The 14,134-nt window shown below is 46.6% G+C and overlaps 1 protein-coding gene across 2 annotated transcripts in view; it reads left to right on the forward strand.

The window, feature by feature from the left end:
• The window catches only part of uba6 (ubiquitin like modifier activating enzyme 6), a 236,257-nt gene that overhangs the window by 183,992 nt on the left and 38,131 nt on the right, over positions 1 to 14,134 (forward strand). For both annotated transcript variants that reach the window (XM_080188556.1, XM_080188557.1), the window contains 2 exons: positions 9,685 to 9,813; positions 11,189 to 11,240. In XM_080188556.1, coding sequence (XP_080044682.1) covers positions 9,685 to 9,813; positions 11,189 to 11,240 — 181 coding nt within the window. The remainder of the gene's footprint in view (positions 1 to 9,684; positions 9,814 to 11,188; positions 11,241 to 14,134) is intronic.

A 14,134-nucleotide genomic window follows, 5' to 3' on the forward strand; every position in this document is an offset into this window, starting at 1 on the left:
CCTTCATTTGTCTAGTTTCCTTAACTAGCTGTTCTTCAGATCCCTGGCACTTGCTTCTTTGCACCTTACTCCACTTCATGGCTTTTCTTCTAGCAAAGATGAGAAAGATATTCCCTCTTTAGCTGCTGTGCACCCCTACTCTGGCTTCTAATTAAAACTAAACTGAAGAACAACTACTCCCTAAAAGGTTAGGTTGCTAAGCAACATCTCAAGTACTTGTTTAATTTACCTCATAAACTCTCTCAGCACAATAGAAACAGTTTGAACTGAAACCAAAACCACCATATGTGCAAACGCCTTTGCTTAATGTAAATCTAACTGAAGTTGTACCCGTTCCAACACATAAGTTAAACCCATATATCTTATTTCTAATATTTAACAATAGATCGATCACTTCATCCTACCTCTGTTTCCTGACTAAAAGAGAGGACAAAGGATGCCTACCATGACTCTGGGAGGCAGAGGAAAGGGTGAAAGCAGAAGTGCAGTCAATGGCAAGCAAAATATTGACCAGATGGAGGAGGAATAAAACCAACCGCCTGAAGAACTGGTATAGAAGTTGCCACCAATAGAACAAATGAGATGGAGAAACTGGAAGAATGGCATAGGGTCCCCGGAGGGAGCAGGGTAGGAGGAAGTCATAGACTCATAGCGGTTACAGCATGGAAACAGGCCCTTCAGCCCAACTTGTCCATCCTGCCCCTTTTTTTTAAACCCCTAAGCTCGTCCCAATCACCCGCATTTGGCCTATATCCTTCTATACCCATCTGTCTAAATGGTTTTTGAAAGACAAAATTAGACACCTCAACTACTATTTGTGGCAGCTTGTTCCAGACACTGACCACCCTCTGTATGAAAAAATTGCCACTCTGGACACTTTTGAATCTCTCCCCACTCACCTTAAACCTATGCCCTCTAGTTTTAGACTCCCCTACATTTGGGAAAAGATATTGACCGTTTAGCTGATCTATGCCCCTCATTATTTTTTAGACCTCCATAAGATCACCCCTCAGCCTCCTGCGCTCCAGAGAAAAAAATCTCAGTCTATCCAGCCTCCCCTTATAACTCAAACCATCAGGTTCTGGTCGCATTCTGGTAAATTTTTTCTCCTCTCTTTCTAGTTTAATAATATCCTTCCTATAATAGGGTGACCAGAACTGTACGCACTATTCCAAGTCTTGTATAACTTGTATAACTTTAACAAGATATCCCAACTTCTGTATTCAGTGTTCTGACCAGTGAAACCAAGCATGCACAGGAGTCACACTGTGTCCACCTGTGACTCAACTTTCAATGAGCTATGAACATGTACCCCTAGATCTTTGTTCTGTAACTCTCCCCAGTGCCCTACCATTAACGGAGTCCTGCCCTGGTTCAGTCTACCAAAATGCATCACCTTGCACTTATTTAAATTAAACTCCATCTGCCATTCATCAGCCCACTGGCCCAACTAATCATGATGCTGTTGCAATCCTAGATAACCTTTTTCACTGTCCACAATGCTACCAATCTTGGTGTCATCTGCAAACTTACTAACCATGCCATATATATTCTCTTCCAAATCATTAATATAAATGACAAATAACAGTGGATCCAGCACCGATCCCTGAAGCACACCGCTGGTCATAGGCCTCCAGTTTGAAAAACAACCCTCTACCACTGCCCTCTGTCTTCGGTCATCAAACTAATTTTGTATCCATTTAGCTACATCACCCTGGATCCTATGAGATTTAACCTTATGCAACAACCTACCATGCGGTATATTTTCAAAGGCCTTGCTAAAGTCCGTGTAGAAAACACCAGTGCACTGCGCTCATCTACCTTCTTGGTTATCTCTTCAAAAAATTCTCTCAAATTTGTGAGGCATGATTTTTCACTCACAATGCCATGCTAACTGTCCCTAATCAGCCCTTGTATCTCTAAGTGCCTGTAGGTCCTGTCTCTCAAAATACCTTCTAACAAGTAATCCACCACAGATGTGAGGCTCACCGGCCTGTTGCTCCCAGGCTTTTCCCTGCAGCCCTTTTTAAACAAAGGCACAACATTTGCCACTCTCCAATCTTCAGGCACTTCATCTGTGACTATCAATGATTCAAATATCTCTGCCAGGGGACCCGCAATTTCCTCCCTAGCCTCCCACAACGTCCTGGGATACATTTCATCAGATCCCGGGGATTTATCTAGCTTGATGTGTTTTCAGATTTCCAGCACCACCTTCTATCTTATAATGTACACGCCTCAATTCATCACCATTTATTTCCCCAAGTTCCCTAACATCCAACCTTTTCTCAACAGTAAATACTGATGAGAAATATTAATTTGGGATCTCACCCATTCCTTGTGGATCCACACATAGATGACCTTGTTGATCCTTAAGAAGCCCTACTTTCTCCCTAGTTAGTCTTTTGCGTTTGATATATTTGTAGGAGCTCTTTGGATTCTCCTTTGTTTTATCTGCCAAAACAATCTTGTGTGCCCTTTTTATCCTCCTGATTTCTCTCTTAACTCTACTGCCACGGGATCCACTCGATCCCAGCTGCCTATGCACGTCATGTGCCCTCTTCTTTTTGACCAGGGCGTCAATATCCAGGGTTCCCTACTACTTCTACCAGCCTTGCCCTTTACTCTAAGAGGATTGTGCTTACCTTAAACCTTGGTTAACACACTTTTTTGAAAGCCTCCCACTTACCAAACATCCCTTTGCCTTCCCACAGACTCCCCCAATTAACTTTCGAAAGCTCCTGCTTAATACCATCAAAATTGGCCTTGGCCAAATTTAGAATTTTAATTTCTGGGCCAGACCTATCATTCTCCATAGCTGTCTTAAAACTAAAGAAATTATGGTCACTGGTCCCAAAGTGACGTGTAGACGAGGTAATGGTGGGAGCCAGTGAGCTTATGGTAGCTCACCTGTAGCCTAGAAGTGGAAACAGAAGTCATGGAAAGGACGAGTCAGTGATAAACTATGTTGGAAGGGTGGAATTGGAAACTAATTTTGAGTCAGTTGTTACGTGATCTCAGACTTTTGTATCTTTTTCCCGACGGAAGATGGTGGAAGAGAGAATGTCCAGGGTACATGGGGTGCTTGATTATGCTGGCTCCTTTTCCAAGGCAGCGGGAAGTGTAGACAGTGTTGATGATGCTTCCTGTGGGTTAACTTTTGAGAAGTCTGCTCTGACGCCAGCAGTGGTGACCTCGGATACAGGTTCATCTGAAACTTCTAGGATGGAGGGCGTGCTTTCGCTGACCTCTTGCTCAAATCATGCACAGAATATCTTGAGCTCATCAGGGAAGGGTGCACTGGAGCCGGCAATTTTATCTGCCTTCATCTTGAGCCCGTTCTGTTTTGCAGGCCTTGCCATAGTTAGCAGGCACCCTTATGGCTAGCCTGGGATTCTAGCTTGGTCCGGTACTGATCTCCGTAGATCATATCTGGCTTTTTTGTATGGGTCAGTGTCGTCTGACTTGAATGCTTCAGATCTGGACTTCCAGTAGGCAGTGGATATCCCTGTTCATCCATGGCTTCCAGTTGGGAAACACTCAATTACAAGTGGTGTGCCTCAGGGATCTGTGTTGGGGCCACTGCTGTTTGTGATTTTTATTAATGATCTGGATGAGGGTATAGTTGGGTGGATCAGTAAATTTGCTGATGACACCAAAGTCGGAGGTGTGGTAGATAGTGAGGAAGGGTGTCATAGTTTGCAGGAAGACTTAGACAGGTTGCAGAGCTGGGCCGAGAGGTGGCGGATGGAGTTTAATGCAGAGAAATGTGAGGTAATTCACTTTGGTAGGAATAACAGATGTGTTGAGTATAGGGCTAACGGGAAGACTTTGAATAGTGTGGATGAGCAGAGGGATCTAGGTGTATGTGTACATAGATCCCTGAAAGTTGGGAATCAAGTAGATAAGGTTGTTAAGAAGGCATACAGTGTCTTGGCGTTTATTGGTAGGGGGATTGAATTTAGGAGTCGTAGCGTTATGTTGCAACTGTACACAACTCTGGTGCGGCCGCACTTGGAGTATTGTGTGCAGTTCCGGTCCCCACATTACAGGAAGGATGTGGAGGCTTTGGAGAGGGTGCAGAGGAGGTTTACCAGGATGTTGCCTGGTATGGAGGGGAGATCCTATGAGGAGAGGCTGAGGGATTTGGAGTTGTTTTCGCTGGAAAGAAGGCGGCTAAGAGGGGATCTTATTGAAACATATAAGATGATTAGAGGTTTAGATAGGGTGGATAGTGATAGCCTTTTTCCTCTGATGGAAAAATCTAGCACGAGGGGGCATGGCTTTAAACTAAGGGGGGGTAGTTATAGGACGGATGTCAGAGGTAGGTTCTTTACCCAGAGGGTGGTGAGGGATTGGAATGCCCTGCCTGCTGCAGTTGTAAATGCGCCTAGTTTGGGGGCGTTTAAGAGGTCTGTGGACAGGTTTATGGACGAAAAGGGATTGGTTTAGGTTAGTGGGTCATTGTTGTTTTTTTTTAACTGGTCGGCGCAACATCGTGGGCCGAAGGGCCTGTTCTGCGCTGTAATGTTCTATGTTCTATGTTCTAATTTGCTTCTTTGACACATGGCCTTCTATACACTTACTAATGAAGTCAGTTACTGTAGTGGCGTACAAGCTGATTGCAAAGTTTTTAAGTACGGACCAGTCTATTGACTCTAAGCAGTCCCGTAGATCATCTGATTCCTCAGATCAACATTGCACTACTTTCTTTGCACTACTTTCTACTTTCTTTAAATTCTTACAGTTTTTGCCTGTAAGCTGGGAGCAGGAGCACAGCAAAGTTTGGCGGGGGATACAGCGGTGGACATTTTTGATATTTGTGTAGCAGTCATCTAGCTTGGGCCTCTGATGGAACAGGAGACATCTTGGTAGAACTCTCTTGAGCTTGGCCTGCTTGAACAAAGAACAAAATCAGCCCGGGAAACAGGCCCTTCGGCCCAACGAGCCCGCGCCGCCATCTCAACACCACCAGTCCACCTATCTACCCATCACCCCTGTCTAATGTTTTATGGCCATCCAGATTGAGGGAAACTGATTTAGGGACAATTTATTCCTGCCAATCAGCCTAATAGCACATCTTTGGGGTGTGGGAGGAAACCGGAGCACCCGGAGAAAACCCACGCAAGCACGGGGAGAATGCGCAAACTGCCACAGACACCGGCCCAAATCCATGTGTCTGCACAGCAATCAGCGATAGTCACTGAGCTGTCGTCTTGCCCAGTATCTTGTCCAGTTTAGGCACACACTAATGACATGAAGCACTAGGCCAATCTCGAACAACCAAGAGCAGCCCCAGTACGACCCATCGTGTGTATGCCCCTCGTTGGGCACGAGGTGGACCAACTTAAAACCTGTGAATGAAAAGAGAAAAAACATTATTATCATACTATACCCATTTACATTACCAGGGACGCCCCAATGCTAATGACCCTTATTTAAAAGGATCTCCTATATCCACCCATCTCTAACTCAGTCATGTGCCTGTCTAAGTTACTCTTAAAGGACTGTAGCATATTTGCCTCCACCACCTTACTTGGCAGAGCATTCCATACCCCCACTACCCTCTGTGTGAAAAACCTCCCTCTAATATCTGTGTTGTACCTCTCCCTCCTCACCTTAAGTCCATGGCCCCTTGTCCTACGTGTCTCTATTATAGGAAATAGCTTACTTCTGTTTACTCTATCTATACCCTTCATAATCTTATATACCTCTATTAGATCCCCCCTCGTTTGGCATCTTTCAAGGGAAAAGAGCCCCAATTTCTTCAATCTTTCCTCATACCCCAGTCCTTCCATACCAGGCAACATCCTGGTAAACCTCCTCTGCACTCTCTCCAGAGTCTCCACGTCCTTCCGGTCGTAAGGCGACCAGAACTGGACGCAGTACTCCAAATGCGGCCTAACCAACGTTCTGTACAACTGCAACATTAGACTCCAGCTCTTATATTCTATACCCCTTCCTATAAAGGCTAACATACCATAGGCTTTCTTCACCACACTCTCCACTTGCACTGCCACCTTCAAAGACTTGTGCACTTGCACCCCCAGGTCTTGCTGCGATTCTATACTCCTTACGGGCTTACCCTTTATCATATAACTCCCCCCTACATTATTCCGGCCAAAATGCATCACCTCACATTTATCCGGATTAAACTCCATTTGCCATGTATCTGCCCAATCAACCAACCTATCTATATCCCGTTGTATTGCCAGACACTGCTCCTCACTGCCCGCCAATCCAGCCATCTTGGTGTCATCAGCAAATTTGCTGATCACACCACCTACTCCCTCTTCCAGATCATTTATATACACTACAAAGAGAAGAGGTCCCAGTACCGAGCCCTGCGGCACACCACTAGTGACAGACCTCCAGCTAGAAAAAGACCCCTCCACTACCACTCTCTGACTCCTTTTTGCAAGCCAGTTCTCTACCCATCTAGATACCTGACCACATATCCCGTGAGCTTTAAGTCCCTGGCCATGATGAACAAAGCATTGGGATGTTTCATCTCAAGGCATTTTGTGGTGGTGTATATTTCATTCAGCACAGTCTTCACATCCGCATGGGGTGGGATGTAAACAGCTGTCATCTCAGGTAGAGATGGCATTTTAGTGTCAGGTATTCTAGGTCCAGCAAGCAGAAACTCGCCAATGTAGCTATGTCTAGGCACCACAAGCTGTTGATTAGAAGGCAGACCCCACCTCTGTAATCTTGCCCGAGGCCATTGTAGGGTCCATGTGGTTGGTTGAAAAGCCCTGTTGTAGGGCACAGTCTGGTGAAGCAAGAGTGAACCATGCATCCATGAATGGAAGGGGCGGCACAGTGGTTAGTATTGCTACCTCGGGACCTCGCCAGGGACCCGGGTTCGATTCTCGGCTTGAGTCACTGTGTGGAGTTTGCACGTTCTCCCGTGTCTGTTTAGGTTTCCTCTGGGTGCTCAGATTTCCTCCCATAGTCCAAAGATGCATAGGTTAGGTGCATTGGCCATGCTATATTGACCCTTAGTGTCAAGGGGACTAGCTAGGTAAGTGCATAGGGTTATGGAAATAGGGCCTGGATGGGATTGTGGTCAGTGCAGACTCAATGGGCTGAATTACTTCCTTCTGTAGCACAGGATTCTGTGAGTCTGCGATACAAAGCACACAGCAGACTCTCCATAGAATTACCATAGAACCTTACAGTGCAGGAAGAGTCCCTTTGGCCCTTCAAGTCTGCACCGACCATAATCCCACCCAGGCCCTACTCCCATATCCCTACATACTTTACCTGCTAATCCCTCTAACCTACACATCTCTGGACGCTAAGAGGCAATTTTAGCGTGGCCAATCAACCTAACCCGCACATCTTTGGACTGTGGGAGGAAACTGAAGCACCCGAGGAAACCCACACAGACACGAGGAGAATGTGCAAATTCCACACAGACAGTGATGCGAGCCGGGAATTGAACCCAGGTCCCTGGAGCTGTGAAGCAGCAGTGCTAACCACTGTCTTACCATGCCGTCCAGTTCTCTTTGGAAAGTGAGTCTGGCTTTAAGTTTATCTAGCTTGTTTGCCAGAGTTTCTTCGTTCTGGTCAGTATGTGGATGGAAGGTTTGTTGCCTTGTTTGAGGTTCCTGCATCGGTAGGTGGGTCTGTGCAGTCAAGCGTTCCAAGTATGGGTTTGGAGATTGGAGGATGTCTAGACCATGATCTGGCCTGGATGGGTTGAGGGCCATGACACCTCTGGAGTTGTGGTCGCGGCTGAGCCGATGGCTGGGTCCACGTGTTGGGGTCTTCTGGGTCACTGCTAGGTCAGGGTCTTCCTTTGGAAGTTGGAGGATTGCTAGATTTGTGTGTAAATTTAAAAGACCAGAGTTAGTGATTTTTAAACAGTGGGAGTTGATTTCTAGGAGTATGTGGCTATTGTAGAAGGTGGGGGTGGGGGTTGTGTGGAGAGAATCCTTGGGCCTCTGTCGCAGCTCTGTGGTCACAGGGATAGTGGAATGAAGGCTCCAGACTTGCTGTTCTGGCCATCAGGATCGGTGGGAGCTGGGGAGGGAAGACCCCAGGGATGCAGGTCTGGCCAGTGGAGATTGGCAGAGTGAATCCCTCAGTTTCAGCAGTGTTTTCCTGAGTTGTGGGGGCCAAGAGAATGCCGACTAATCTGGTGGATGACGATGCAGCTCTGCCAGTGTTTTCCTGGTCACTGGGAGCTGACAGATTGAAGGCCCTGGCTTCAAAGGCTGGTTGCGTGGAGTCCTCAGAGTGAGGGCCTTAGCCTTTAGGGCATTTTCCTGTGCACTGGGAACCTGTGTAGGGAAAGCCCCAGCTCTGAGACTGCAGCACTGGCTGCAGGTCCCACGTGGGCGGCTGGTCCGGCTCAGCTTCAGGTTGGTTTCTCCAGAGTCCTAAGGATTGCCAAACCCATAAGAGATTGAATTAAAGCATTGTTAGAGGGTTTAAAATAGTTAGAATAAAGCTTTAGAAGCATAGGACAAAAGTAAAAGGTAGAAAGTATTCTGAGCACAGCTTGCAAGAAGTTGCCACACTCCAGTACCATCTTGGTCTTGAATATGGGCCAGCCCACCGAAACCATCTGTTTGTGATTATCTCACACTTTTTCCGCTATTAGAAATGGATAGAACGAGGGGTCACGGGCTTAGGGTGAGGGGGGCTAGGTATAAGACAAATATTAGAGGGCAGTTTTTCACGCAAAGGGTAGTGGGGGTGTGGAATGCACTACCGAGTAAGGTGGTGGAAGCAGGCACGCTAGGGTTGTTTAAGAGTCACTTAGACAGCCACATGAGCGGGCTACATATAGGGGGATATAGTAGGCCTTACTAAACATTGTAGGCTTGGGATTACGTTTTTGCCTCAGGGATGTTACAGTCTTTGCCTATTTAATAATGAATTTTTTTGTCTCCACAGGCATTTAAGTCCAGCAAGGGGCATGCATGCGGCAGGTTGTAGTGGGCTGCTCTTGGACGTTGCTTCGGGAGTTGCCTATTGCTTCATGTCGTTAGTGTGCTTAAACTGGACCATCTCGAGGGCAACATGACAGCTCAGAGACTATCTCTGTTGCTGTGCGGACACATGGATTTGGGCCTGTGTCTGTGGGAGTTTGCACGTTCTCCCTGTGGTTGCGTGGGTTTCCTCCGGGTGCTCCGGTTTCCTCCCACATCCCAAAGATGTGCTTTTAGGCTGATTGATTGGGTACTAAATTGTCCCTAAATTGGACCTCCCTGATCCTCGCACATTAGGCCTAGACTAAAATCATGAATAGGTCACTGGGACAGTGGGACGGCGGCGTGGGCTCGTTGGGCCAAAGGGCCTGTTTCCCGTGCTGTGTTGTTCTTTGTTCATACCTGTCAGCTTGGTGAATTCACTCCTCAATTATAATGCAAACTTTACCATTTCACAACCCCACAATTGGTCCATTATATGCACACAATACCCTTTCTGAATTAAAAAAGTTAAACTTTCTGAATTAGTCATCGAGATTTACAGCATGGAAACAGGCCCTACAGCCAAACTTGTCCATGCTGCCCAGTTGTTACCATTAAACTTGTCCCAATTGCAAATTTTTTTTTTGCTTTTATCATTCAGACTATGCTGCAGTTTGACCATTCTTGGATTATTTTTCTGTTCATGTTTATTTCTCAGGCAAGTATAATCATTCTCTGTTGTCTTTTTGTCTTGTAGCGAATGCAAACTGGGGAGAGTTTAGAAGGCTCATTTCAAGCAATTAAATTACTTAATAGGTGGCCTGCAGATTGGCAAGAATGTGTGGCGTTGGCACGAATAAAATTTGAGAAATATTTCCATCACAAGGTAGGATAGTGAATAATATTTCACAATTTGTGCATCATGAATGTAAGTCAATGCTTTTATGGTCACTTTAACAAACTTTTGATCTCTGTTTTATGATTGCTGCGAAGAAACGTTGACTTGCCGAATTAAACTTTGTCCCAACTCAGTGCAGTCTGTTTTTAACAGCATATTTGGTAAATGTTTGTGTTCTTAATCAGCTATTCATTTTTCCCCAGCCACAGCAGTAGAATGAGATTCTGATAGTCTGCACATTACTTACATTTTATCACTCTGTTCTGCAGCTGCCTGCGCCTCCAACCCACCGCCTTGGGCACCCCCCCTCCTCCCTCGGGCGCCCCCCTGACCCCCCATCCTCGGGTGCGCCCCAAACCTCCACTCCTCAGACGCGGCCCCAGGCCCCACTTCGGGGGCAGCTCCAACCCCCCCTTCCCCCTGTCGGCATGCCCCCAAACCACCCTCCCCCTCCTCGGGCACGCCCTCACTTCCTCCCTTCCCCCTTGGGCATGCTTCCACTTCCTCCCTCACCCCCTGGGCACGCCCCCACCCCCAACCATTCCCCTCCCCTCTCGGGCCCATCCCCAACCGTCCCCCTTGGGCACACCCTCAACTCCTCCCTCCCCTCTCCTCTCTCAGGCGCACCCCCAACTCCTTCCTCCCCTCTCCCCTCCTTGGGCACGCCCTCAACTGTCTCCCTCTCCTCCCTTGCGTGTGCCCTCAACCGTCCCCCTCTGTCATGCCTCCAGCTCCCCCTTCCCCACCTTGGGTGTGCCTTCAACTCCCCTGTCGGGCGTGCCCTCCCCCCCTCGGGCGCACCTCAGCTCTTCCCCCTCCTGCATGCCCCCAACTCCCCCTCCCCCCTCGGGATGTACAAGACAGATTTTTTATACAGAGTGGTGGTGCCTGGAACTCGTTGCCCGGGGAGGTAGTGTAAGCGGATACGGTAGTGACTTTAAAGGGGCTTCTTGACAAATACACAAATGAAGGATAGAGGGATATGGTCCCTGGAAGCATAGGGAGTTTTAGTTAAGTCGGACAGCATGGTTGATGCAGGCTTGGAGGGCCGAAGGGCCTATTTCTGTGCTGTAATTTTCTTTGTTCTTTCTTCATCCTTGCCCACGTCATCTGCAGCGGACCACCCCCATCCCCTATTTTGTTTAGACCCCTATCCCAGCCACATGTGATGTGTGCTCCATGCCATTGCTGTTTACCCCTCTGCTGTGATGCTGCCTCAGCCATCATCCCAATCCTCTTGCTCTCTAGTGAGGAATGTCTAATTAACAAATGTTCATTCTGGCAATGCACAAAAGAAAAATATGAGAATGTAGGCCTCAGTCTGCAAAGCAGAAGCAGTAACCCATTCTTTATCCTCCTCCAGGCGGTTCAACTTCTGCACTCATTCCCACTAGATACTAAACTGAAGGATGGAAGTAAGTATTGTGGTGAAGTTTATTTATTTGATTGTATTTGTCATTTTTAGCACTAGGCCGCTTGACACCTGAAAAGTGAATAACTGAGCTGCATTTGTGATATTGGGTAGTGTGAAACCAGGGAGATCTTCTGTTTATTTGCTAATCAGGTTCAAGGGGGAAAATAGAGTATGAATGTAAGCTAGTGGGGAACATAAAAATTGACCCTAAAAGTTTTTATAGGTATGTAAAGCGAAAAGGATTGACAAAAAAACGAACGTGGGCCCCTTACAGTCAGAAACAGGAGAATTCATATCATTGAATAGCACGGTAGCACAGTGGTTAGCACTGCTGCTTCACAGCTCCAGGGACCTAAGTTCGATTCCTGGCTCGGGTCACTGTCTGTGTGGAGTTTGCACATTCTCCTCGTGTCTGCGTGGGTTTCCTCCGGGTGCTCTGGTTTCCTCCCACAGTCCAAAGATGTACGGGTTAGGTTGATTGGCAATGCTAAAATTGTCCCTTACTGTCCTAAGATGTTTAGGTTAGCAGGATTAGCGGGTAAAATATGTAGGGATATGGGGGTAGGGCCTGGGTGGGATTGTGGTCGGTGCAGACTCGATGGGCCAAAGGGCCTCTTTCTGAACTGTAGGGTTCTATGATTCTATGCAATGGCCAAAGAATTAAATCCATACTTTGCTTCAGTATTCGCAAAAGAAGACTTGAATAATATACTCAGAAGTTCTGAAAGAAACAAATTTTAGTGAGGAGTTGAAGGAAATCCGCATTAGTAGAGAAATGGTTTTGGAGAAGTTGATAGGATTGAAAATGGATAAGTCTCCTGGTCATGATAATCTTCACTCCAGAGTACTTAAAGAAGTGGCCCTGGAAATAGTAGATCCATTGGTGGTTATTTTCCAAAATTCTTTGGATTCTGGATTCCTTCCTACAGATTGAAGGGTAGCTAATGTAAGCCTGCTATTCAAAAAGGAAGGTAGAAAGAAAACAGGGATTTATAGACCAGTGAGCCTAATGTCGGTACTGGGGAAGTTGCTAGATTCCATTATCAAGGATTTCATAACTCAGCATTTGGAAGGCAGTGATATAATCAGACAAAATCAGCATGGATTTACAAAAGGGAAATCATACTTGACGAATCTATTGGAATTCCTTGAGGATGTAACTCGTAGAGTTGACCGAGGAAAACCAATGGATATGGTTTATTTAAACTTTCAAAAGACTTTAGACAAGGTCTTCAGATGGATGGAGAGCTGGTTAGCAGGTAGGAAGCAAAGAGTTACATAAATGAGTCTTTTTTTGATTTACAGTCAGTGGCTAACGCGGCTCTGCAGCAATGTTACATATTAATGATTTGGAACAGGGAACTGAATGTATTATCTCCAAATTTGCAGACAATGCAAGGTTGAGTGGATGGGTGAGCTGTGAGAAGGATGCAGAGATGCTTCAGTGTGATTTGAACAGACTGTGTGTGTGTGGGCATATGCATAACAGATGCAATATAATGTGGATCAGTGTGAGGTTATCCACTTTGGTAGCAATAATTGAAAGACAGATTATTACTTTAATGGGTGTAAATTAAGTGGTGGATATTCAGCGAGACCATAGTGTCCTCATGCATCAGTTGTTGAAAGTAAGTGCACAGGTGTAGACCTGCGTGCTTACAGAAGTTGAGGGGAGACCTGATAGAAGTCTACAAGATTATGAGGGGCATGAACAGGGTGGATAGTCAGAAGCTTTTTCCCAGGGTGGAAGAGTCAGTTGCTAGGGGGCATAGGTTTAAGGTACGAGGGGCAAGTTTTAAAGAGATATATGAGGCAGATTTTTTTACACAGAGAGTGGTGAGTGCATGAAACTCGTTGCTGGGGGAGGTAGTGGAAGTAGATACAGAAGTGACTTTTAAGGGACGTCTTGACAAGTACATGAATGAGATGGGAATAGAGGGATATGGTCCCCGGAAGCGTAGGGGGTTTTAGTTACGTCAGGCAGTGTAGTCAGTGCACGTTTGGAGGGCTGAAGGGCCTGTTCCTATGCTGTAATTTTCTTTGTTCTTTGTACAGCAGACAGTAAAGAATCATAGAATCATAGAACCCTACAGTGCAGAAAGAGGCCATCTGGCCCATTGAGTCTACACTGACCACAATCCCACCCAGGCCCTACCCCCACATCCGTATACATTTACCTGCTAATCCCTCTAATCTATGCATCTCAGGACACTGAGGGGCAATTTTAGCATGGCCAATCAACCTAACCCGCGCATCTTTGGACTAACAAAGAATGAAGAACAAAACAGCCCGGGAAACAGGCCCTTCGGCCCAACGAGCCCGCGCCTCCATTTTAACACCACCAGTCTCCACCACACACCCCCCGCTCCCCCGCCCTCCACCCATGACCCTTATCTACTGTTTTATTGGCCATCCACATTGAGGGAAACTAATTTAGGGACAATTTATTACTGCCAATCAGCCTAACAGCACATCTTTGGGGTGTGGGAGGAACGAAGGGACTAACCCCGAAAGCTTGTGAGTCTATTATCAGATAAATTGGTTGGACTAAAACCTGGTGTTGTCAGACATTTTAGTGTGGGAGGAAACCAGAGCACCCGGAGAAAACCCATGCAAGCACGGGGAGAATGCACAAACTCCCACAGACACTGGCCCAAATCCATGTGTCTGCACAGCAAACAGTGATAGTCACTGAGCTGTCGTCTTGCCCAGCATCTGGTCCAGTTTAAGCATGATGTGGATATGCCGGCGTTGGACTGGGGTAAACACAGTAAAAAGTCTGACAACACCAGGTTTCAGTCCAACCGATTTATTTGATAGTAAACTCACTAGCTTTCGGGTTAGCCCTTTAGTCAGGTGAATGGAGAGTTCTGGCCTCAGACAGAGCATATAAAG

Source organism: Carcharhinus amblyrhynchos, chromosome 5, assembly GCF_965287045.1.
Source record: "Carcharhinus amblyrhynchos chromosome 5, sCarAmb.v2.hapA, whole genome shotgun sequence".
NCBI lineage: Eukaryota > Metazoa > Chordata > Chondrichthyes > Carcharhiniformes > Carcharhinidae > Carcharhinus > Carcharhinus amblyrhynchos.